This window comes from Hydra vulgaris, chromosome 03 (genome assembly GCF_038396675.1).
Source record: "Hydra vulgaris chromosome 03, alternate assembly HydraT2T_AEP".
In the NCBI taxonomy this organism is placed as follows: Eukaryota; Metazoa; Cnidaria; class Hydrozoa; order Anthoathecata; family Hydridae; genus Hydra; species Hydra vulgaris.
Window position 1 is genome coordinate 66,960,001 of NC_088922.1, and position 24,980 is coordinate 66,984,980.

Genomic DNA, 24,980 nt, shown 5'->3' on the forward strand with positions numbered 1-24,980 from the left:
CAAATATCGGTGGTTTTGGTAAAGTAGTGTTACTTTGAGATGGCATAGGAGCAAAAGGTGGGTGTAATGGAGACTGAAAGCTCTGAGCAAACTAAAAAGGAGTTACAATCAACTAAAAAAACGAATGCTTACTTTTTAACTATTTAAACTTCTTTTATTACTTAAAAAATATATTATGAAATTGTCGTCTTTAATAAACATTAAAGGAACCCTCAGGTGCCAAGACAGGTTGTGTTCATACAATAAATAATCCTAAGAAGATAAGTTTCTGATTAAACTTTCCAATACAAATTATTATTTGAGATACTAGCAAAAAACTTTATAATTTTGAACGCCTTTTTTTTTTTCTTTCTAAGTTCTTTCAAATAACTTAAAATTGAATCATAAACGTTATGTTATATTAGGGTTTAACCTTTGGCAGTTAATTTTTATGTAGAATGCTTTTATATATAACCTTTTATACAACATATAATAACCGAATGCAAATAACACAATCAATAAGTATGACTTTAAAAGAACAATTTATATTCATTTTTTCTAATAGCAAAACTAATAATAGTGCTATAAAAGATATATAAAATATTTAAAAATTGTTAAAAACAAGTTCTGCTAATAAAACCTTAAATTAAAAAAAAAAAATTTTTTTTTTTGGATTTACTAAAAAATTAATACACAAATAAATTTGATCTCACAGTAACTGAAAACAAAATACTTTAATGTACTTAAAAATAAAACAAAGTTAAAAAGCTGTATTCTTCATTTAATCACAATTTTCATTTTGTCAAAAGTCTTAAGTTTAAATGCCTAACATAGAACAAATTTTTTTTTTTTAAAAAAAAGAAAAATTGGGAAAACCCAATCTAATTGTGTAATAGTACAAGTAGTTTTAAAAACTCTGTGGTAAGTATATTTATTATTAAAACCAGATATTTTTACAACAGAAAAAACTATAAAGATTTGGAGTTAGTATTACCTCTCTAACGGAAGTATAATAACAAACCAACAAATGTTTTTTATTAATATCACAATAGTTGTTTTGGTAATTTTAATTAACTCAAAACTTATTTTCTTATGTTTATTTACAAGATAAACATACCTTATCTTAGAACACATGGGAATGCCTTTAAAATCTCTTTATAAAATATAAATCTTTTTATATGCTTAAAACCTTCAGGCTTGTATCCCTCATGAAATAGCCATTATTGTCAACTAAAAGGTAACAGGATAAAAAGGTACAATCTTAAAATGTAAAAAATTACATACATTAGGGAAAGCAGAAGGAATAGATGGGTGCACTGTTGGATGCAAAGGCTGTGAAATAGTTGGCGGCATAGCAGGAGGTGTTAAACCATTATAATTATCCACAACTTGTTCTTCTTCTTCTTCAGACATTTTTATATTAACTATCTATTATTAAGTATAAAGCAATTTTTAATGTAAACAATTTAATTTATTAACCTTTTTAAAACAAAATTATTTACTTGTTATTATTTTTTTAAATTGATATATTATTCATATAAAATTATTTTAGTAATATTGTAACATTAATAGTATTATTTATATAATAATTGTTAATGCTATATTATTATTAGTAATATAATATTGCAATACTTATAAATTGTAATAATAGTAAATATTTTAACTTTTTTTAAACTTATTTAAAATAATATTTTTATAAATCTGTTTAAAAACAAAAATTTAAGATATAACAAATACAAATAGTTTTAAAAATACAAACTTAATAATTTCTATAAAAAAAATTAATATTTTAATTATATCAAATATAATATTATTCTTTAATAATATAAAAATATAATGCAAATCTAAAACACTCCTTAATTCTTTAAATTATAAAAATATAATGTCAATCTAAAACGAAATAAATTCTGTAATACAATTCAAAATATAATTGTAAAAGCAAATTTATTAGATTTGTTGTACTTTAAACTTTACTTAATTTTATTCAGAATTTCTTATAAATATTATTTTGAAATATTGAATTTTTTTGAATTATTTTAAGTTTCAAAAAAATTATTATTTTACTGATATCAAACTTTTGTAAAAAAAATCATTTAAAATACGTTTAAGTGAATTTAATTGAAAATCAGTTCAAACTTATAAAAGAAATTTTTTTAAAAGTACAACAAAAAGCTTTTTAAATGTGAAATCATTTTCTTACCTAATAAAACTATTAAATTAAAACGTTTTACAAATACTGACAGAAAAAAATATTTCTATTTTTTTCCCAATTTCATTAACTTTTTTTTAATAGTTTTTTTTTTGTTTAATTGTGTTATATAAAATACTTTTACATTCTTTTTGTTGCATTTTTTAGCATTTTTAATTTCTAAAATTATTATTAATCTTGTTTTTCACATTAACTAATCTATAAAATCTAATAATATTTTTAAGTGCCACAAAAATAAAAACGACATTTTGGCTAACATTTCCTATTTACACTTTCATTCGAAGTTTTATTGACACCATTTACATATTAATAAGAAATATTAGTTTCTTAATACTTTTATAGTTTTTTCCATGTTTAAAAAGAAACACTCCTACTGCTGGTTAGGTTGTTGGTAAGAAGGTGGGCTTCCTACTGGTTGCTGTACTGGTTGTAAAGTAGTTGGCTGTGGTGAGTAACAAGGTTGTTGCTGCTGTTGTTGCTGATTATAATAGTAATTTGCTGGTGTAGCTTGAACACCCTGCTGTTGCATTAGTTGATATTGTTGCATCCAGTATTGATAATATTGCTGTTGATAGTAGACATTGTACTAAAATAAAACAATTGAATTTTACTTTTTTGTGTAAACATCCATGTTAAACAAAAAGGTTGAATTACTAAGTTTTATTTTAGAGTCACATCAAGTGAAATTTCAATAAACATATTAGATTTTGATGAAACTTAATTGCTGGTAAAAAGTTACTTTTTGTGTATTCAAAATTCACAACTTTTAGTGTAACCAAAATTTTTTTTTAAATCTTAAAAAAATAAGTACTAGTAACTTAATTATAAAATATTTAAAATAATCAACTAAATCGTAATTATCATGAATTATATAATTTTATATAATTCTCTCCCAGGCCACTACAGTTTAGGTCACAATACTAATATTTTAAGTTTCTTTATATATTACCTTACACAACTTAATTTTACTAACCACTCACTTTCATTTTCATTTTTGAAACTTTTTGATTTTTAAAGATTTCTTGATACTGAAATACTCCATATTGAATGTGGAACTGCTCAACATTTTAGCTTATATATGTATGCTAGATTATATTAGATTATATAGAGCCATCAAAAATATCAAAATTTATACCTTTATTCTTGCAAAATGTTGGTTAATTAACCTAGGAAGTGACCAACTTGGGCCTCAGCCCTGACCAAATATGGGGTGTTTTACAACCTCAGCCCTGACCAAACAATAATTCTAGCAGGGGTTATTAGCCAGGGCTAGGATATTTTATTATATATACATACATATATACACACATACATTAGGGTGATTCTAAAAACAACTTTTTTTGAAATTGTCTGCTGTCACCCTCTAAACGTGTTCTGTAATAAATTAATACTAAATTTAAAAAATTTTTGAATAAAATTTTTAGGGGTCGCTCAAGACCCTTAAACATCAGACAGGTACCTAATATTTAGAGAAAAAAAAGTTCTTCAAAAGCATATCATGTTGGGTCTCAAAAGAAGTGAAATTTTATAAAAATTTTAAAAATAGTAATCATTTTATATAAAGTTTAATAGTTTAAATTTTATTGCTTAAAAACTATAATTTTTTAACAAAAAATAAAAAAGTACATACTTTCATAGTTTTTTTAAATAAACTTTTTAAATTTGTGTTTCCATAAATTTTTTGCTTTTTTTTTTTGGAATTCTTTTACAGTTTACACAGGCAAAATAAAGCCCGTGCAAAATATAAATTTTTGGTAAAAATAAAGTTAAATATTTTCATGTTTTTATTTAGTTATTCTTTTAAAAACTTCTCGAAAGATGTAATTTTGTAAAACTGTTTGCTTTATTAGTTAAAAAACGAAACTATTTCATTCAGGATATGCTAAAAAAATTATGAAAATTTTTTTTTGAATATTATGATGTAAAAATAAAAATAAAAATTGAACAAGTTATTTCAAACAGCTATAACTGTTTCGTATAATTCTGTGTTATGTTGAAAGATAAATAATTAGTATGTTAAAAAGCAAGCAAAATATGCATGAAAAAGGCAGCAGTTTATTTAATATGCTAATATAACTCGTTATTAAAAATCAAATATCTCATTTGTAATCAATTGACTGCTAATCAATTTTTATAGTATAAATTGAGTGTTTGATATAAAGTTATCAAGTTATTCAGGTTGTCAAGCTATTCAAATTTTCAAGTTGAAAAGTGAAGTTTCAGTAAAGAAAATGGCATTTTCCGCTAACAGGATTGCACAAGCAACATATCTGAGTTGGGGTAAAGATGAAGTTTGTGAAAAGGAAATAATCGTGGAAAATGGAACAATATTAGTTGCAAAGCTATGGTGTAAGGTCTGTATTCAGTATTAAAAAAAATTGCTTAGCGAACTAACTTTATGCCCATTATAAGGACATTTTAGATAAAGCAAGATTTTTAATTACAAATTATTTACAAGAACTCAAAAAGTTCAAAAATTTTGTAAAGGTAAACTACCTTGGTAAACCAGCCCGTGATATATGGAGCCATACTTTAAAAAGTCGACAGACCGAGTAACCAAAATTATGGAAAATAGCAAGTTTAATCATATGCTTATCTGGGTCAAACTCATCAGTGGAACGAGCCTTTAGTCATCTGACAATGCTTATGTCAGACCAAAGACCCAGAATCAACTACAAAACACTTAACACTATCTTAACCATTAAAATCAATGATCCAAATTTTAGTGAAAATGATAGGAAAAATGTAATTGAATGGGTTACTGATATATTTTTACAAAAACGGCAAACAGCTATTTTCGATCCATAATTCAACCTGCTACAATAGTAAATGACGAAAAAGACAACATTGATTACGAGTTTAAGCAGTGAAAGTGAATGGTAAATACCTGAATCAAATGAAAGTGAAGAAACTGCGTTCGATTTTGAAATTTAAGATATTTCGTGCTAATTTATTTAAAATGTATATTTATAAATAATTTGGGTGTATATATATATATATATATATATATATATATATATATATATATATATATATATATATATATATATATGCATTTACTACCCTTCTGCATACTGCATTTAATACCCTTCTATTGTTTCTATTCATTAAAAAATGTAAAAAAGATTTAACTTATATAACGCTTTTTTTATACACGCCTATATTATATAAGAAGAGTATATTTAAGAAGAATAATACCAGTAAAAAAATCTATTTGTACTAAGTATCTTAGCAGGGTGGCCAGCCAAAGGCTAATTTAAAATTCCAGGATATTTCCAGGATTTTTCAAGGATAATTTAGGGTTTTTTCAAGGATTCAATTTCAAGGATTCAATTTTCAAGGATTCAATTTCAAGAATTCAATTTCAAGGATTCAATTTCAAGGATTCAATAATCTTTTCTTGACCAGAAAAAAGCAAATAATGTTGTCTTCAAAATATGCTTTATATTTATATTAAAATACATTTTATTAAAAAAAAATTAAAAATAAAAACATTGTTTATATTATTAAAAACATTCAGAATGTTTTAAAAACATTCTGGTCAATTAAATTTGCATTTTTGCAGTTTTTTTAAAAAACGATTAATTTGTAATTAAATTAATGGTTTTAACTTTCTGACAACACACAAATGTTGGACGAAAGTTAAAAGTAATTAAAAGTGACGTTTTTGTTGGCATAAGAATCATTTTTTTCCTTCCGTACTCCCAAATGCAACAATCTATAGAACTATATATATATATATATACACATACATGCACAATACAAAATATTTTTTAACATGTACCATACTATATACGACTATATTACAACATATTTATATATATAAAACATATTTTGAAGATTTTATTAGAATTAATTAGAATATATATATATATATATATATATATATATATATATATATATATATATATATACACATTTATACATACATACATACATACATACATACATATATATATATATATATACATACATATATATATATATATATATATATATATATATATATATATATATATATATATATATATATATACACTAGGTTATCAAACACTTCTATTTAATCTCCTACTTAGATTGTTCAAGTTTTTTAGTGAAATATCACGCTTTTTAATTGCCAGTTATTTTTCTAAAATTGTATTTCAAAAGGAATTTGCTTTTGTAAGGATAGTGAAATTTTGCTTATCAGAACTTTGATGCATTTTGCAAAAAAAAATTTCTGCTTCATTATAATTACAAATTCTTCATCAACCAATTTAAGTTTCTTGCTTACTACGCCTACCTTTAACTCATTCTTATTTTTTTTCAACACTGAATTGTACCTATTTTAGCTAACCTTTTTAAAAGATCACTGGGAAGCTCATACTGATGAATAACAATGCCATGGGAATTGACATGGCCATAAACTATTCTTTGGGAAACAACTTTCTTGTAGATTTTCTAACAATTGCTTGTTAACACTAAATCCTCGTTCTATTGCCTATTGGCCATGAGATAAAACAAAAATGATAGCACAGTCTTTCCACAATATTGAATACTTTTGAGCTTTGTGCAAATAGACACCAAGAAAATTATCAACAGAATTAGTTAATTCACTAAAAGTACATCATACATGTATGTATGCATATATATATATATATATATATATATATATATATATATATATATATATATATATATATATATATATATGTATGTATGTATGTATGTATGTATGTATGTATGTATGTATGTATGTATGTATGTATGTATGTATGTATGTATATAAATATATATTATTGCTGTCCGTAAGGCACCATGAACAATGTGCAAACTGCAATTCCCTAAATTAACTATACCACAATATTATTTTTCCTGTCTATGTTTATCTAACATTTTCAAAACCTCCCAATTAACGTCAGGACCATCTATTGATACTTGAATTAGATCAAGCATCTCTGTTGCTTCAATGAGTTTGTCAAATAAATTTTGTGAATTAGGGCGTCTGAGAAACTTTGAGTCAATATATCTAGTTTTACAACACCAGAACTTAAATTCCAGTATCTAACTTGGAAATCTATTTATTTATTTTTGAAGATAACACTCATACTCTGATCATATGATAAAACAAAAATCGGTGATGCTCTGACATAAGAGAAAAGCTGGTCTCAATAGTATGGTGCTAATTCAAAATTAATAAGGTAACCACATTTTGTTTTGCTTAATGCTAACCTTGATGCTATTGTGCTGTCAGAGAATATTTCATTTGAATCTAAGCACTATCTTAAAGAAAAATGAGACATTACTACACTCAAGTTCCATATTATTTGGTATACTGCCTTGGTAACCAGAGCTGGAGATTGAAGATTTTCAATAGTAGGCTAGGCTGATTTATAGTTTATATCTTTTTTTTTAAATTTAGGAGAACTTTTATGTAAGTTACTGATAGAACACAGCCAGTTAAATTGATACAAGCTTTCCAAAATTCAGGAAAACATATATTTAAATAAAAAAAACTTAAATTAAAATAAAAAAATAAGAACTACCAGTAAAGAATATTATCTGCTACACTTGCTTTTTTAGAATTTAAAATGCAAAATTTTACCCAAGAAGAATACTTTTGTTGTATAGCCATTCTGTTTAAAAATGACAGTTCTATCATTCTTAAATAGAATGTTAATATATTGACAGTAACAGTTAACAAAAATTTTTTTGCATTTCAGAAAAGACATAATAATAAATTCAGTAGAAATCTACATACAAGGTAAAACCATGATAACAAAATATTGAACTACTTCAGAAAAAAAGTTCAAGGATTTCCAGGATTTAATGCTAAAAGGGGTGTTTTTCCGTGACTTTTCAAGGACCTATCAAATTCCAGGACATTTCCAGTTTTTCAAGGACCGCTGGCCACCCTGCTTAGAAATTAAAATTAGATTACCTCAACTTTTAACCTACATATCACATCAACATAACATATATTTTCTCCTAATTTCCGAAAAGAATATAAAATCAATTGCGAGTTTATAAAAGAGTATGATAGTAAATTGAGTGGAAAAGATTGTAATAATTAAAATTTTGGTCTAAACAGTTAAAAAAACAATTGTAAAAGAATAAAACCCTTTGGTTCAAGGTTTATTTAAAAAAAGATTTCAACTTAATTGTCTCTCTATCTTTATAGCTTAGAGATATCACGGTTAAATTTTTAAAATTTAATTTATTTTACAAAGCACAAGAAAAATGAATCAACTAAATAAGACAACATATTAATATTCAAAACAATCTTGCAAAATTGCTACGTTCATTGCAAAATTTTTGAAGCAAATGTAAAGATCCTTGAATAAAGAAATGTGATGGTTGTGAAGGTTGCTTTTCTGCATTTTTTGCGTTGCTTGCAAATTAGTGGTTTGACTTTATCTGGAATAAACTCAACAAAAAATCCGATTACACAACTGATAAAACTGGAGAATAAAAGAATAAAGTCAGAATAAAAATTGAGAAACAAAACCAAAACAAAAACATAGTAACAAAAACTCACTAAGTAAAGCACATTTTAATAACTCTGAGCGAAAGATAAAAACTGCAGTGGAACTTAGAAAAACTATAATCTCAACTTTACAAGTATCCAACAATTAAACTATTCGAAGTTTAATTATCAAAGTCTTTTTAAATGATTTGTCACTCTCCTACTTGTTAATAAAGCGATTGTAGAAATTTTTATATACGATGACATTTTCATTCACAAAGAAGAAGAGAAATGAATGACCTTTTATAATAATTAATTAAGATTAATTTTTATAAATCAACTATGATGTATAACAGTTTATTAAGTTGTTGTTTTATTAGAATGATTGATTATATTTTAACATTTGAATATTGTTTTTTACTAATTATTTAATTAATTACTAAATCATTAAATAAAAACTCAATATAAAAAATTAAAAAAAAAGTTTTTCTGTCTTTTTATCGCTAAAAATTTTTTTTTACTATACCTGGCATGAAAAATCAACAAAATAAAAATTCAGAATAAAAAAAAATTTCATCAAAACATAATAATTTCAATTTTTCAAAAAAGCCCAATCAAAACTATCGAGGCGGACGGTCTGCATAGCCTGCAAAGACGGGTTTAGACGGGCTATATTTAGCTTGTGCACTCATTACTCTTTCCAAAACCTATATCTATCTATCTATATATATATATATATATATATAGATATATATATATATATATAGATATATACATATATATATTTATGCATATGTATATATATTTATGCATATGTATATATATTTATGCATATGTATATATTTATGCATATGTATATATATTTATGCATATGTATATTTATTTTATATTATATATAAATACATATTTATAAATTTATATATTAGGGCGATCCACGATACAATGATAAAACATAAATGTTATCAGAATGCTGCGCCACAAGGTTCCCTTCATTCCTTTTGGTAATAGGAATGTTCAGGACAAATTTTGGTTAATTTGGAACATATTTAGTAGTAGCAACCAAAAGAACAATTTTTATTTTAAGTTTGTGACAGGGTTCTACGTAAAAACTGATTAAAATTGTGTATAGCATGAACAATTTTATTCATGTATTATCTTATTAATCTATTGGTCTTAAGTAAGCGGTGTATGAACTAAGACTAATAATTTTTAGGAATTAACTACATAGTTGCTTTTTGTCGACTGGCGATTATTAGACCATTGATGAATTTATACACAGTATTAATATTTGTGTTGAATAATTTAAAGCTGTTTTAATGAATTACAGTACTTTACAAAATTTCTGTGATAACTTTTTTATATCATAGATAACAATGACACAGCCTATGACCAGAAGTTCACCACAAGTTTGGCTGATTGGCAAGTGTGAAGAGGAAATTCTTGGTTCTAGATTGCCGACAAATGGTGCAGTCTTTAAAAATTTTATGTTCCACCACATTAAAAATGGACTAAGGATTGCTAGAAGTTCAAAACTGGCTATGGATGCGACTTTAAAAATTTGGGCGAAGGCTAGGATTCCTACACAACGTATCGCAGTGGTAAAAGCAATCGGTGTGGAGTTAGATGATGTGGCTTTGTCTCGTAGTACCATTAAACTCTCTGTTCTCTGCTGTTCTTGGACCATCCAGTGGACCTGAAATAGGCCTGTTTAAACGATTTCAAACTATGTGGCCATTCGTCAACAAGGATGATTTTAAGTCTGCACCTGACATCCTCTTTGAAGGTATGCCCATTGGTCTTCGTGCAGATATGATATCATTTTTCAGGGACGCAATACATGCAGAACTTCCCCGTGATGACTACAAGGAGCTACTACAGCTATGTTATGTTTTCCTTGGAGGCGAAGGCACATTTAGTTCTCGTGCACCCGGAGCAATGCATCATGCCAGATGGATGGCTAAAGCCATCTATACTATCAAGGTTTTTCTAGTTAAGGATCAGGTCAAACTTACTGCAAAAGAGATAGCCGGAATCGAGTCCATAGCACTTTTTGTATCACTGGTCTATGCCCACTACTGACATGAAGCTCCTCTTGCATCAAGAGCTCCTTTCAATGATATGAATCTCCTACACAAGTACCCAAATATCAAAGTCAGAGAGTCTGCTATCAAGGCATTTGGTCGGCACTTGTGGTATTTTTCCAAGACACTTGTTGCTCTCGCTCTCTTTGATGAACACGTTCATGATAATACTAAAGCTTCTATGGTTGTCAACTTTTTCTGCCACCAAATACAAATGCACACAAACGTCTGGACTTCAAAGATTTCGACTATCATGCACCATTGCAGACATACATCACTAGTCGTTCTTTGAATATCTTCAACCTTCTAGCAATAAATGGAAAGGAAGAAGCAAGAACCTTCTTGTCAAAGCATCTGATCAACTGGGCTTCTGACACAACCTTCCAATCAATGCTGACTAGTGTAAAAGTTCTAAAAGTTGTAAATGTGCAGAAAGAGGGGTTGCACTCATTCAATCTTTTAATTCTTCCTTGACAAAGGATGAAACTCAGAAACAGTATCTATTGCAACTAGTGTCCTGCCATCGGAAAGAGTTTCCTGTTCCGACGAAAGCGGCTCTTATGTTTCACTTAGAACACTTCTAGATTTTTAAGAAACTATTGTTTAATATTGTTTCATGATTATATTATTAAGCTAAAGCTTGTTTTTAAAGTTTGTTTAGTCTTAAGAAACATTAAAGTATAATAGAACAACAATTTACATAATCAGAAATCAATAAAGTAAAATTTTGTGAATTTTCGATATTGAATTCAAAAAGTTATATATAAAGTTGCTACCTCTAAATATTACTTAATTCTATTCAAATTTTGGAATTAAATCAGTAATAGCATATGGAATAAGGATAGCTTTGTGGAGGATTGCATTTTTAAACTTTATATTTTTGGACCGCTCTATTATATATATAAATATATATATACGCATATATGTATGCACATATATATATATATTTATACACATATATGTAAATACATATATACATATATATATAAATAAACTCTTTATAAGATGTCATTTAAAGTTTGTTATAATTATGCTTTTTCTTTTTTTGATACAATCAATCAATTATCATTGTCATGCAAACTTTTTTACGTAATTGTCATTCAAACTTCATAAGTGGTTTTTATATTGTTAATTACTTCTTTTATCTTACTGCTTGTTTAAATATTAAAAAATGATAAAAAATGGCTTACATGAAATGGCTTTGTCAGACTGCATTAAGTCTGACAAAGTTGTTTTGTTCAGAAGTGGTAAAAAGTAAGCGTAAGTGTATTATAAACATAACATGAATTTCAATCTAAGATAAAATATTGTATTTATAGGTTCTCCACTACTATATAAGTTATTAAGTTAAACAACTATGTTAATTAAAAATATTTTTCATTCAAAAATCTTATAATTGTAACAAAGCAAATTTAAAACAATATTTTAATGACTGATGATTTATAATGAAAAATTCATCGAAATTAATCTAAAATTTAGAATGAAGAATTCTATTTATCTAAAATAATCTAAAATTTAGAATGAAAAATTCTATTTTGTCTAAATTAATTAAAAATTTAGAATGATTAAACAAAAAATAATTTAACTATACTCTAACATTATGGAAAAAATATATAATAACTTAAATTGTTTGCTTATTTGAATGAACAGAGTACTTGCTTGAAAATTTAAGAAAAAAAAAACTTGTCAAAACTTAAAAACACACCCATAAAAAAACTTTAGATTTCACGCATTCACCATTTAAATATTTCCCAAAAACATCAAACATAAATAAAATAATTATTTGATTTATATCTGGAATCCATCAAAGAAATACAATATATTAGCTCTTTAAAAAGTTCAAAGAAGAGCAACTCAAACAAGAAGCCTCTTACATCGATGTTATGAATCATGATTAAAAAAAGTTTAATACTACATACAATAATCTGAAGAAGAAATCTCATTCAATTTAAAAAGGATTTAATAAAAGAATGTTATCCATTAAGATGGATTTTTATTCTTAAAGAATAGCTGCTGAATCACCTTCCCCCATTTATTGTACTATCTACAGCAGTGAAAACATTCAATAAATTATTAGATAATTATTATTTAACATTATAAACATTTTAATTGTTATTTTGTTAAATTTCAGCAATAAATAGTTATTATTACATTATCTTATCCAACAGAATAAGATAATATAATAACTATTTATTGCTGAATCATCATGATTATTTTAATAAAATTTTCATTACAAAAAATTTACCATATATTGTTGCATTTGTTGTTGTTGAAGTTCATAAGTTTGTTGATCAGTAATGGGTGTAGGCTGTAGACTTTGTTGGTGTTGTTGAAACCTTTGATGGTAACTGTCACCGCCAGCTTGATGACTTTCAGAATCTTTTCCCCACCAACACTGTTTATAAAAACAATTCATCATCATTTAATAGAATAATTTAGTTTTTTATTATATTATAGGGATATTCATCGCTGTTTATATTAAATTATTTATCAATTATTATATCTTATTATATATATATTACAAATTTATTGTTTATATTATTATTACTAATATATCAGACATTATAAAAGTTGATATTTTTAATGGTACATTCCTAAAAACAACATTCTTATTTAGTTAAATAATATTCTACAAATGACAAATTCTTATTTAGTTTTTTATTTATTAAAAAATAAATACAAGATAAGTTTGCAGTTACTTGTTTTTTGCAGATGCAGTTTTTATTTTTATTTTTCTATATTCTTTTTTATTAGTAATAAAAACCAACTTTTTTTTTTCTCAAAAGAAAAGGAGTGGGAGTGCTATTCCTAAAATTTACAATTTTTTAAAATTTAAAATTAGCAGGAAATTATTATCTCATTATTATATCCAGAGATTATAGATAAGTTCTAATTATAAGATAAGATAATAGATAAGCATCTATTCTAAAATCAATAGGAAGGCGTATAAAACTTAAAAAACTTTACTTTAAAATGTTTGTATAAACTTTTGTTATAAGTTATATTATATAAATTATAAGTTATGTTATATATGCCATGATTCAGCACAAAATTATGCTTACAGTTTACAGCTTCTGATTATTATAGATATTTTTAGTTAATATATTGTCAATTAAACATAAATTTAAAAAACTTTAAATTTAAAACAAGTTAAATTACCTTCAAAATAGCACCATTTAGTTCTGAACCATTTCCTTTAACAATAGCAGTAGTAGCAGCAGCATGACTTTCAAATCTGTTTAGAAAAATATTAGTGTGTATTATATTTTAGTTCAGTATTAGTATTTACTATATAAGTACAGTGCCTAAATAAATTTGCAGGATATATATATATATAAAATAAAAAAATACTTATATAACTCGAACTTCCCTTATCTAGCTTGAAAGCTCAAGTTAGATGATTTTTTTTTACTTAACTATTACTGTTCTGTTCTTTAAGAACATTAAGAAATCCTTTTTAAAATACGCTAACATATTTGACATATTTGATATATATATACATACATAAATATATATATATATATACATATATATACATATATATACATATATATATATATATATATATATATATATATATATATATATATATATATATATATATATATATATCTTTAAAAGTCATATCTTGTTATGTGACGTTTATAAATAAATTGATTTTAATAAAAAAGACAGCGTATAACTATTTTTTTTATCATTATTTAGTAAATTTATTGATTACGACCCAACACCCACATTCACCACTAAATTTCAAAAACTGTTATTTAAATTAAGAAAACAGGGTAATTTAGAATGTATCCAATCAGATTGCATTCCACCTAGAATCTATGAAATGGTTAAAGCTCACAAACCAGAAAAAAACTACCCAATGTGTCCTGTTGTTTCCACTATTAACACACTACCTTATGGAACATCAGAGTATCTGGTTAAAATCATTCAAACAACATTAAATAAAAATACAACTCGACTAATTCAAGTAGTTTTGTCAATGATGCTAAAGAATAGAAGATAGACCCTAATGAAATTCAAGTTTCATTTGATGTAGTAAATTTATATCCATCTGTACTGATCAATGATGCAATACTGGTTATTTTTAGCATATTGAACGATGATTTAGAGGATTTAATAACTAGGACTAAATTAACTCTTTTAGATATAATTGGTAATTGAACTTTCCAAAGCAAGTGTTACTTTTTATAGGAAGATAAAATCCGAGTTTTACCTAACTCAGGTCCAATTGGTTTATTGTTGATGGTAGTCATGGCTGAAGCATTTTTGCAAAATATAGAAAAAAGAGCCCTTAATATAGCCTTTGTTAATTCATTCCAACCAATATCTTACAAAAGATATGTAGACGATACCCACACTCGCTTCGAAAAAAAAACAAGAACTGTTCCTTAAAACTTTAAATGAACAAAACCCCTCCATAAAATATACTGTTGAACTTGAAAACGGAAGAAAACAACTTAACTTTTTAGATATATCTATTACAAATACAATGACCAGATTTTATGAATTTCAAATACACCATAAGGATGCTCATGCGGAAGTATATATATTGGTGAGACCAAAAAGAAAATCATTTTAAGAAGTGCGGAACACCAAAGAGCCTGTAAAAATCAGAAATGGTCGAGTTCAGGAGCCACGGAACATTCTAGAACATGCTGTGGTACTTTTGATTGGCTGAATCCTAAAACCTTGGCAGTCATTCCAGAATACAGGATAAGAAAAGTTAGAGAATCCCTGGAGATAAATAAAGCAAGAATTCAACACGAGATAGGTATTGGGCAAACTGTTCTAAATAGAGATAACGGGGATAATGTGAAATCAAAAACTTGGGGACCAATTTTGACAAAAATTTATCTGACTATTATATTATTTATTGGTTTTTATATTTTACACTTTTTAATGTCTTCTTTTTAAACGGTTGGTTTTATGTTGTTTTGTAACGTTTTTTTTTTCCATTACCTGATGACGCTGACCACAATAGGTCAACAAAATATCGTAAAAATATATTATATCTAAAATATATTTTAAAAATAGTTATACCTTTTATAAAATAGATATGCCTTTTTTATTAAAATCAATTTATTTATATATATATATATATATATATATATATATATATATATATATATATATATATATATATATATATATATATATATGCATATACATATATATCTATATATATATATATATATATATACATATATACATATATACATATATACATGTATACATATATATATATATATATATATATATATATATATATATATATATATATATATATATATATATATATATATATATATATATATAAACATATATATATATATATATATATATATATATATATATATATATATATATATATATATATATATATATATATATATATGTTTGGCTTTATTATAATTTCTTAATAATATTTAGAAATATCCATCAAGGAGATGTCACTCTGAGATATGCATGCTTATTAAAAAAGAAAGAAAAAAAAACAGACCAATTCAAACAACTTTAATAGGAAAGAAAGAAAAAAATTAGTTGCCAGAATAAAATTTATAATGCAACTTTGTTTAACTGAGTTCATATTTAATATTAATAACATGAATCTATTAACAAAACTTATCAAAATTTTAATATTGAATTTATTAAACTAAAAAATCAACAAATAAAAAATAAAGTACAAAATAAATCTTATCTCAAAAATCAGATGCAAAACTTAATTTCATTTATTGACACCATAAAAATAACAAATTTCAAATAGATAAAAAAAAAGTGGATTCAACTAATAAATATATTTCAAATATACCTGAAAAAACAAATCTTAAAAAAAAGAAAAACCTGATAAAAGCAAAGTTTTTTCCATCAAATACACGAGGGGTTCCAACAATCTTACCACAATCTTCAAAATGTTTCACCAAGACTTCATCTAAATAATTTATTATACAATCATTATTTTACATATTTATAAATTAATAAGTAAAGATCTATTTGTCTATTAAGTTCCAACAAGAATGGTACAAGTTTTCCTTGTCCAAGTTAAGTTGACTTCACCACATATAAGGAGTCTCACATCCTTTAAAACTTAGGATCAGATTAATATCATGACCAGAATTGAATTAACTTAATATCATTATAGAATACAAAAAATTACCTGATATTCTGTCAGGAAGATTAGTAACATACACAGTGCAATTTGACTCGCTAACCTCTTTGAAAACTTGATCATAATCGAGTTGACCTTAATTGTATAATATATAAAAATAATTAAAAAAAAGCATTTTTTTAAAACATGATTAAAAAGTATAAATCAATTGAAATATTAAACTCTGACAAACAAAATTAGGAACAATGAAAAAAAAAAAATTCAATTTTAAAAGAGTAGTTTGCTTGACTATGTGCTATGCCTATATTTTTGTGTCGAATTTGTTTGTTTTTTTTGTTATTTATCAAATGAATTTTCCTCATAGTGCATTAGTCTTGATTCAGTTGATGTTTATTTTCTGAAGAAAAGTATGTGATTTATTATAATATAAATAACTTGCTTGCAAAAAAAATCTGAAATCCTTATAAAATCGCAACCAGTGGAAAACAGAACAACACACAAGTTGATATGAGTTTAGTAAACAAATGCATAAAAAATTGAAAATTTATACAAACAATTTAATATCAAAAAACTACTTGGTTTTGAATTTTGGTTTCTAGTGGCCCAATTAGTTTTGATAGGTCGACGCTTTAACATTGCACCATGCATATCTCGTATTGCTCGTTCTGCATCCTATAACAAAAGGATAAGTTAATTTCTAAAAATGTTTTTAAAAATATCTAAAGAAAAAAAGAAAAATAACTCACTGGTTTGTTAGTGAAAGAAATAAAGCCATAGTTTTTACTTTTTTCAGTTGCTGCGTCTCTGACTACTTTAGCGTTGCTAAAAGAGAAATTTTTTTTGTTTGATATTTTTTCTAAAATATTGAAGCAAATACGATTAAAAATGAAAAATGAAAATGGGCGGAAAAAGAAAAAGGAAAATAGTAAGTAAAAACTCTTTACTCGACGGATTCTCAGATGTCTTGGATGTTTGATCTACAATATATATATCATTATATTAGTCAAAAAATCAAGGTGTGCTTGGCGTTAAACCAGCCACCATTCACACTTTACTCATATTTCACGCACCATACGCAGACAATTTACACACTAATCACCATTTAACTGTCAAAAATAAATAAATCAAATTGCCTTTATTTATATTTGTACCACATATTTTTTTGGGATATAGGAAAAAGAAATGAATGAATATGATTATGTATATACGAAGTTTATGGATCCATAAAAACTTACAGTATTTCACCAAATGGCTCAAAGGCCTGGCGAAGTTCACTGTCTGTTAGATCATCATCAAGGTCTCCAACAAATATTGTTATGCTAGCTAAAATAAAAAGAAGTTTTACAAAATTTTCAACATTAATACAATTTTGAGTGTAGCTAAAGCTTTATGAAAATTGTTAAATAAGTTTTTGAATTGAGAAGTTGGATGGAAAGAAAAAAGTTACAGAATATTAAACATTAAAAAAAAATTAAAAGCATAACCAGAGTTTACGTAGTTTATATCTAAGAACCTTAATCAATGAAGAAAAACAAAGATAAATTTGCATCTCTAATTTATTTCTTTACTCAAAACACTGTACTATTTTAATCTTGGCATCTTTTTTAAAAAACTTGTAATGACTTGAAAAATTCCAAGAAAAAATTCTTGAAAAAAAACTTGTAATGAGTTGAAGAATTCCAAGAAAAAATTTTTGAAAAAAACTTGTAATGACTTGAACTGAGAAAGAATTCTGCTGTTCTGCTTATTTAGATCAATTTGCGCGATGAGTTATGACTCAGTATCAGTCAGATGAGTTATGACTGAGTTATGATGAGTATCAAGCAACTTTAAAGCAAGTATAACAAAAGGACCCGGGCACCCAGAAGCTACAAATTCTGATTGTGGAATTGTTTCTTAACATACTCATCTACTATCTTCAGTGACTTGGGCAAAGACACAAGAAGACTCCACTGGTATTTATCACTTAAAACATCAAGATGAAGTATGTTTACTGACAACAGGTCCTTAAGCTGCTGCATGATGAGTGAATCCGGGTTATGTTTCCTGATAAGGTGTTGACTCTACAGGATTTTGCACCAGCACATAAAGTCTGACTGACATAAGAATTCTGATAAAAAAATAATTTAAATACTTTTACTTTTATTTGTGAAACTTACTTGAATATTGAACAATATTGAATTTGTAATTAGGAATTTAAAACTAAAGTTTTTGAATTTGTATTTACATTGAACCTATTTGACCCCATGTTTTATAGTGACCAAAATAGCTTCAATTATATTTTAGGAAGAACAGAACTATAAAATATTAACTCCAATTTTTTATTTTATTATAGTTTTTTAACTTTTTAATTTTACCAAAATTGATCATCAACCTAATCAAGTCAAATAGTTTTAAGTATTTTAAATTTAACTGTTATATAATTATTTCAAACAAAACAAAAAGATTTTAATTCAAGCTGGCTATAAAGATAAAACAAAAGGTTATTTTAATAGGACACAATTAAAACACATTTAATTTAAACACAGATTCAAAGACGTTAGTCTTTGAATTAATTAAATAATGAACTTTTGAATTAATTAAATAATGAACTTTGAACTAATTAAATTATCTTTATACAAATCTTTTACATATTAAAACATCTTAACCACCAAGGTTTGAAATAAATACTAAACAAAACACCAATTATTTCCTCAGACAAAATAATGGTTGGATGTTTTTTAAGGCAGATTGTCTCAAGAGGGGAACAAAATTTAAAACTCATTTTTATTCATAAACCATCACATTACCAAACACCAATATTACCAAAACCATTGAAACACCAATATTACCATGTTCAATTAGCCATTGCTAAGATGCATAAATCATTATTATTCTAATACTAACAAAGCTATATATTCAAATAAATTAGGTAAATTTTGTTAATTTATAGATAAATCAAGACTAAAAACTTAAGGCAGTTTAAATAAAATAACCAATACATTTTTTACAAGGAAAACCTAACATCTAAAGTGCAGTTTCTCTTATTAATTCTTAGAAAGATTCATAAATTATAATAAACATAAAAAAAAAATGTTTAAAAACAAATAAAAAGAAAAGAAAATGACAAATATAAAGAATTCACATTTTGTTCGTTAGTGATCTGGATATGCCAGGTTGCGAGTTCAACAGGCAAATGTTTGCCAAGTTCTAAATAAAACCAAAATCTTATAAAATCTTGAAATCTTCTGACCTCAGTATTTTGGTAACAAGGAAATATGATAATCTTCTGTATAACTAAGAATATTTGCACTTATCCAAACAATATTTTTAAAAAGGCATTATTAAAAAGGTTCAATAAATATAACTTAATGCATAAGTAAATAAGTGTTATAATTATACTTGGTCAAAAATTTACGCTTTTGATCCTCAAGTTCTCATTTTAGGGATGGGTTTATTAACTTTTTTTTATAGTAAATGGTATCTATAATTACAAATAAATAACAACAACTAAAGTTAATTAATCCATCCAATAAATATTACATTTATTAGTATATTAGATATATTAAAGTATAGTATAATAGTTTATTTAAGTTAATGTAATAAATAAATGTGGTTGATAAAATATTACCAATAAAATAATTAAAATCAACTTACAACCAATTACTTTAGGTAAACCACCATTTGTTGAATTTGTTGCCCAATTCACTTTTACTTTCTGAAAACATTAGGTATTTATGTAATCATGTCATATTTATATTAATATATATATATATATATATATATATATATATATATATATATATATATATATATATATATATATATACACACACAGACACATATATAGTTCTATAGTTGGTTGCATTTGGGAAGTGCGGAAGGAAAAAAATGATTCTTACGCCAACACATACGTCACCTTTAATTACTTTTGACTTTCGTCCAACATTTGCTTGTTGTCTTTATTTATTTGTAATTAAATTAAAAACCATTAATTTAATTACAAATAAATCATTTTTTTTAAAAAAACCACAAAAACGCAAATTTAATTGACCAAAATGTTTTTAAAAACATTCTGAATGTTTTTAAAACATTCTGAATATTTTTAACAATATAAACAATGTTTTTAATTTTATTTTTTTGAATAAAATGTTGCTTTTTTTTAATTTTTGAATAAAATGTTTTTATTTTTATTTTTTTTACTGTAAATCATGCGCGGAGTGTTGCTGCATCAACTATCATAGCCTGACCCACAAGGGAGTGCTGCTACAATGACTGACAAGTAGCCTGACTCGCAAGGGAGTGCTGCTATATCGACTGACAAATAGCCTGATTCGCAACGGAGTGCTGCTACATTACTATCTTTTAGCCTGACTTGCAACGGAGTGCTGCTACATCTACTATCTTTTAGCCTGACACGCAAGGGAGTGCTGCTACATCAACTGAGGGTTTGGTTAGGGCAGCCAGTCTATCAATTAGTAAAAAAAAAAAATTCTGGTCTTGCATTTTAATTTTTACTTTTTGTCAACAAAATATGGAAAAAACTTTCGGACAACATATAAGAGTTCTATATATACACACACATATATATTTATATATAAATTTTTTTAATTTGCTCATAAATTTCTTAATATTTTTGAAGCTCCTGCGCTCCAGAGACCATGAAAATTGTGATTTAAAGTCAGAAGGTATTTTTCATTTTTATCTTTATGACATTTTTTTTTGTCATTAACATTTTTTTTACTATTTCCATTATGGTCTAATTTTCATGATTTGAACATTTTTGCTTAAGGAATCCATTAATAGCAACAAACGAAACTTGTAGATTTTATTGGCATTATTTTTATTAACTAAGATATCTGGTGTCTAATATCTATCTAAGATACATCAGATACACCAGCTTTAAGGATGGTTCTTGAAACTTTTGTAAAAAAATAAGAAATACAAATTAACAGACTAACTTTAACTTTGGCTTTGTATACCATTTAGCAATAATTTCATGTTGTAAAACTTGGCAAAAAGACACCCACATTAAGTGTTTACTGCAAAAAAATGTTTTAAAATATTTCAAATAAACCACAATATACTTCAAGTTAATGTTTAACATCAAGACTAAATCACCGAAACCAAAAAACTAAACTGAAAACCAAAAAACTAAAATTTAATGTCAGACAATGTTAGGTCAGCAATGTTGACTTGTCATTGTCTGTCAATTTTTTGCCTTCAAATTCAGAATTTCAAAACTTAATTTTATTTGCTGTTTCAAGCAAATTAAAAAACAGCACAACAAATACGTGGTTTAAATTTTAAATAAAATAAAAACCGTAAAACAAACTTTTTGTTAAAAATCTAAATAAAGTTACAGCAAAAACAAAAAAAAATGAACATTTTATTTAAACTTTGGATAAAATTGGCAAAACAAATGTGTTTTTTTCATTCTAAATAAAATAATTAAAATAAAAACGGCAAAACAAACTTTTTACTTAAATTCTGAACAAATTAATTTAAATAACACAACATTAAAAATGTTGTACTTTATAAATTAATTTGTTTTTAGTTTATATACTTTATTTATAATTTAATTCTAAATAAAAAGATTTAAACAAAACTACATTCAATTTTAAGTTAAATTGTTATAAATAGTTAATAGATAAAAATGAAGAAAGTGAACTTTTTTGATAAATTCTAAATTAAATAAAACAATAAATAAATAAAAAAAAGGAAAAACTAACATTTTATTCAAATCCTTAATAAAACAATTGAAATAAAAAAGGGAAAAACAAACATTTTTATTAATTCTAAATGAAATCATAAAAACAAAATCAGCAAAACTAATGCTTTATTGCTTGTCAAATTTTTAAACTAACGCTGATGTTTGATTGATGAGTTGGTGAACTCAGCATTAAATTTTCTCTCATTTTGATGCTAAATATTCGTAAGTTTGCCAATTTGTTGAACGCTCTTTCATATTTTTGCTGACCTGATACTGGCCTAAAATAGTTAGCAATTTTTAGCTGACTTGATTTTTCCTAATTTTGAGGACTGCAAGGTCAATATTTCTTCATATTCATTCTTAATATTCATGAAGTTAGTTGTACAAGGTCAGTGTTCCAGATTTCTTTTTCAGTTTATAGTTTTTTTTTAATTCAAAATTTCATATTAGTTTGAAAAATAAAAGAAAATGTTTAAGATTTAAAAAAAAACTTACTTTTCCACAAAAGTCCCTTCCATTAAGAAATGTCATAGCTTGACAAGCAGTGTTATTGTCTTGAAATTGTATAAAACAGTAACCTTCCATACCTTGAGTCTAATAATATGATAAACATTTATTTAAAGGCATTGTTTTGAATCATAAAAACAATGCCTTTAAATATTCAATTTTTAAAGTATTTCTATTTTTTTATATTTTTAAAATTCTTTATAAAACTCCTGACAAAAAAAGAATTACTGCTTCTTTCTGACAAATCAACTCTATAAAAGCAAAAAAATCCAGCTATATAAAAATTTTAATTTTTTGCTTATTTTCTTTATTATTTTTGTCTTCTTTACCAATTGTTGTCTAATTTGCTAACTAAAAAGACATAAGTTAAGTGCAAATGTGAACATTAAAGTGCAAACAAGAACATAAAAAATAACACAGAAAAGCATTCGATAAAGGAGCATCTGCTGCAAAAAAAAAAACATTACCAATAACACCATAAAAAAACTGATTCTACATTAAACATCTGATTCTACAATAAATTCATACTTTAATCAACCTGCAATAGTTGTAACTATTATAGAAAATTATGATTGTGGCAACAATTATGACTTATAAGAAAAAAATTTTGAGAGCTTCTGGATCAAATTTCATCAAATTGTGTTCAGTATTTATTTGCCACCACACCCTACCACCTTATCTCAAAAATTTGGTGATATGGTCAATCTATGACCTATTAGAAGCCCATGTCTAGATCTATGATCTAGACATGGGCTTCTAACTAAGTTAAAAAAGCATTTTATATTCAAATCTAGTACTAATTTTGATGAAATTAAATTTAGCAATGGTAATAGCCTCCTTATTTCTACTTGTCACTATATTATCATACTTGTAATTTAGATTTATGCTGCTAATCAGTTGTAAATCTTAATAAAATGCCTGTCATTAAATGAGGAAATAACAAGAAAAATGCTGTCAAAATTAGACTTGATTTCAGATTTTGCAAGCTCTAACTTCCATTACTCTTAATTTGCTTACCACACCTAAACTTCTTAGATATGATTGGCAAATATGTTATCCTTATAAGCTCCTTACAAACTGTTACAAATTAGCAAGGCCAGGCTTGGAAAGGAATGGCGTGAGATTTTACTCCTGACTACATATGTAATATTTTTATTTTGAAAATTTGATTATGGCTGTTTAGATGTTATTACAATTTAAACATTAAGGAAATGCGCTGAAAACAATGTTTTAAAATATAATATAAATAACTTTGAATTTTTTTAAGTCTTTATATTATGTGAAAACTTTTAATAATTTAACAAACTACTTCTGAGGATTTTTTAAAATAAACTCATTTTATGTAAATTACCAAAGAACATTATATATAACTTTTTTAATTTATATAAAGCATATATTTTTTAACATTTTTTTACTTAAGGTACATGAAACACTTTTAAATAAAAATTTATTTATAAGTGTATAAATAAATTCTTAAATTTGCTTTTTCAGTGCATATCCTAAATATTTTTTCTTAAAAAAATGTTTCAATTCAAAATAAGATTCAATTAGGAAATCAAGTGAAAATCAACATGAAACATTTTTTATTATAAAAAAAAAAAAAAAAAAAATTAAAAACAATCATCTTATTCAAGTTTTAAACTAAAATATTTAAAATATATATATTTAAGTTCTAAATAAAATAATTACATTAAAAACAATGAAACAAACGATTTCCTTAAATTCTAAATAAAATAATTCATGCATAAAAGTATTTTGAAGATTTTTTATAAAAGTATTTGATGAACAAAGACTTGTTGCAATTTATAAAAATGATTTTATTTTTTTAGTAAGCACTTTTTTCGCACTCGCTATAATTTTAGCAGCGTGTGGACAAGTGCAATAAGACTTATTTTACTATATTTTATTCAAATGTTTTATTTTACAAATTGTTTATAAATACACCTATAATT

General features: G+C 25.2%; 2 protein-coding genes across 7 annotated transcripts in view; both read right to left on the reverse strand.

The window, feature by feature from the left end:
* LOC100198345 (transcription elongation regulator 1) overlaps nt 1-1,460 on the reverse strand; it is a 12,667-nt gene extending 11,207 nt beyond the window's left edge. For 5 of the 6 annotated variants that reach the window (XR_010637754.1, XR_010637755.1, XR_010637757.1 and 2 more), the window contains exons 1-2: nt 1,264-1,460; nt 1-91 (exon numbers count right to left, since the gene is read on the reverse strand). The exon at nt 1-91 is cut by the window's left edge and continues 146 nt beyond it. Coding sequence is in view for 3 of the 6 variants with exons in the window: in XM_065794043.1 (XP_065650115.1) it covers nt 1-91; nt 1,264-1,392 (220 nt within the window). In the remaining 3 variants the exon portion in view is untranslated. The remainder of the gene's footprint in view (nt 92-1,263) is intronic. The other variant, XM_065794044.1, reaches the window with a different exon arrangement.
* Nucleotides 1,461-2,434: 974 nt separating this feature from the next.
* The window catches only part of LOC100213811 (cytotoxic granule associated RNA binding protein TIA1), a 30,236-nt gene continuing 7,690 nt past the window's right edge, over nt 2,435-24,980 (reverse strand). Inside the window, exons 4-13 of the mRNA XM_065794046.1 lie at nt 23,017-23,115; nt 20,466-20,526; nt 18,065-18,152; nt 17,576-17,651; nt 17,405-17,501; nt 16,878-16,964; nt 16,565-16,652; nt 13,874-13,949; nt 12,960-13,109; nt 2,435-2,774 (exon numbers count right to left, since the gene is read on the reverse strand). Of these exons, the coding sequence (XP_065650118.1) occupies nt 2,559-2,774; nt 12,960-13,109; nt 13,874-13,949; nt 16,565-16,652; nt 16,878-16,964; nt 17,405-17,501; nt 17,576-17,651; nt 18,065-18,152; nt 20,466-20,526; nt 23,017-23,115 (1,038 nt within the window). The 3' untranslated portion in view covers nt 2,435-2,558. The remainder of the gene's footprint in view (nt 2,775-12,959; nt 13,110-13,873; nt 13,950-16,564; nt 16,653-16,877; nt 16,965-17,404; nt 17,502-17,575; nt 17,652-18,064; nt 18,153-20,465; nt 20,527-23,016; nt 23,116-24,980) is intronic.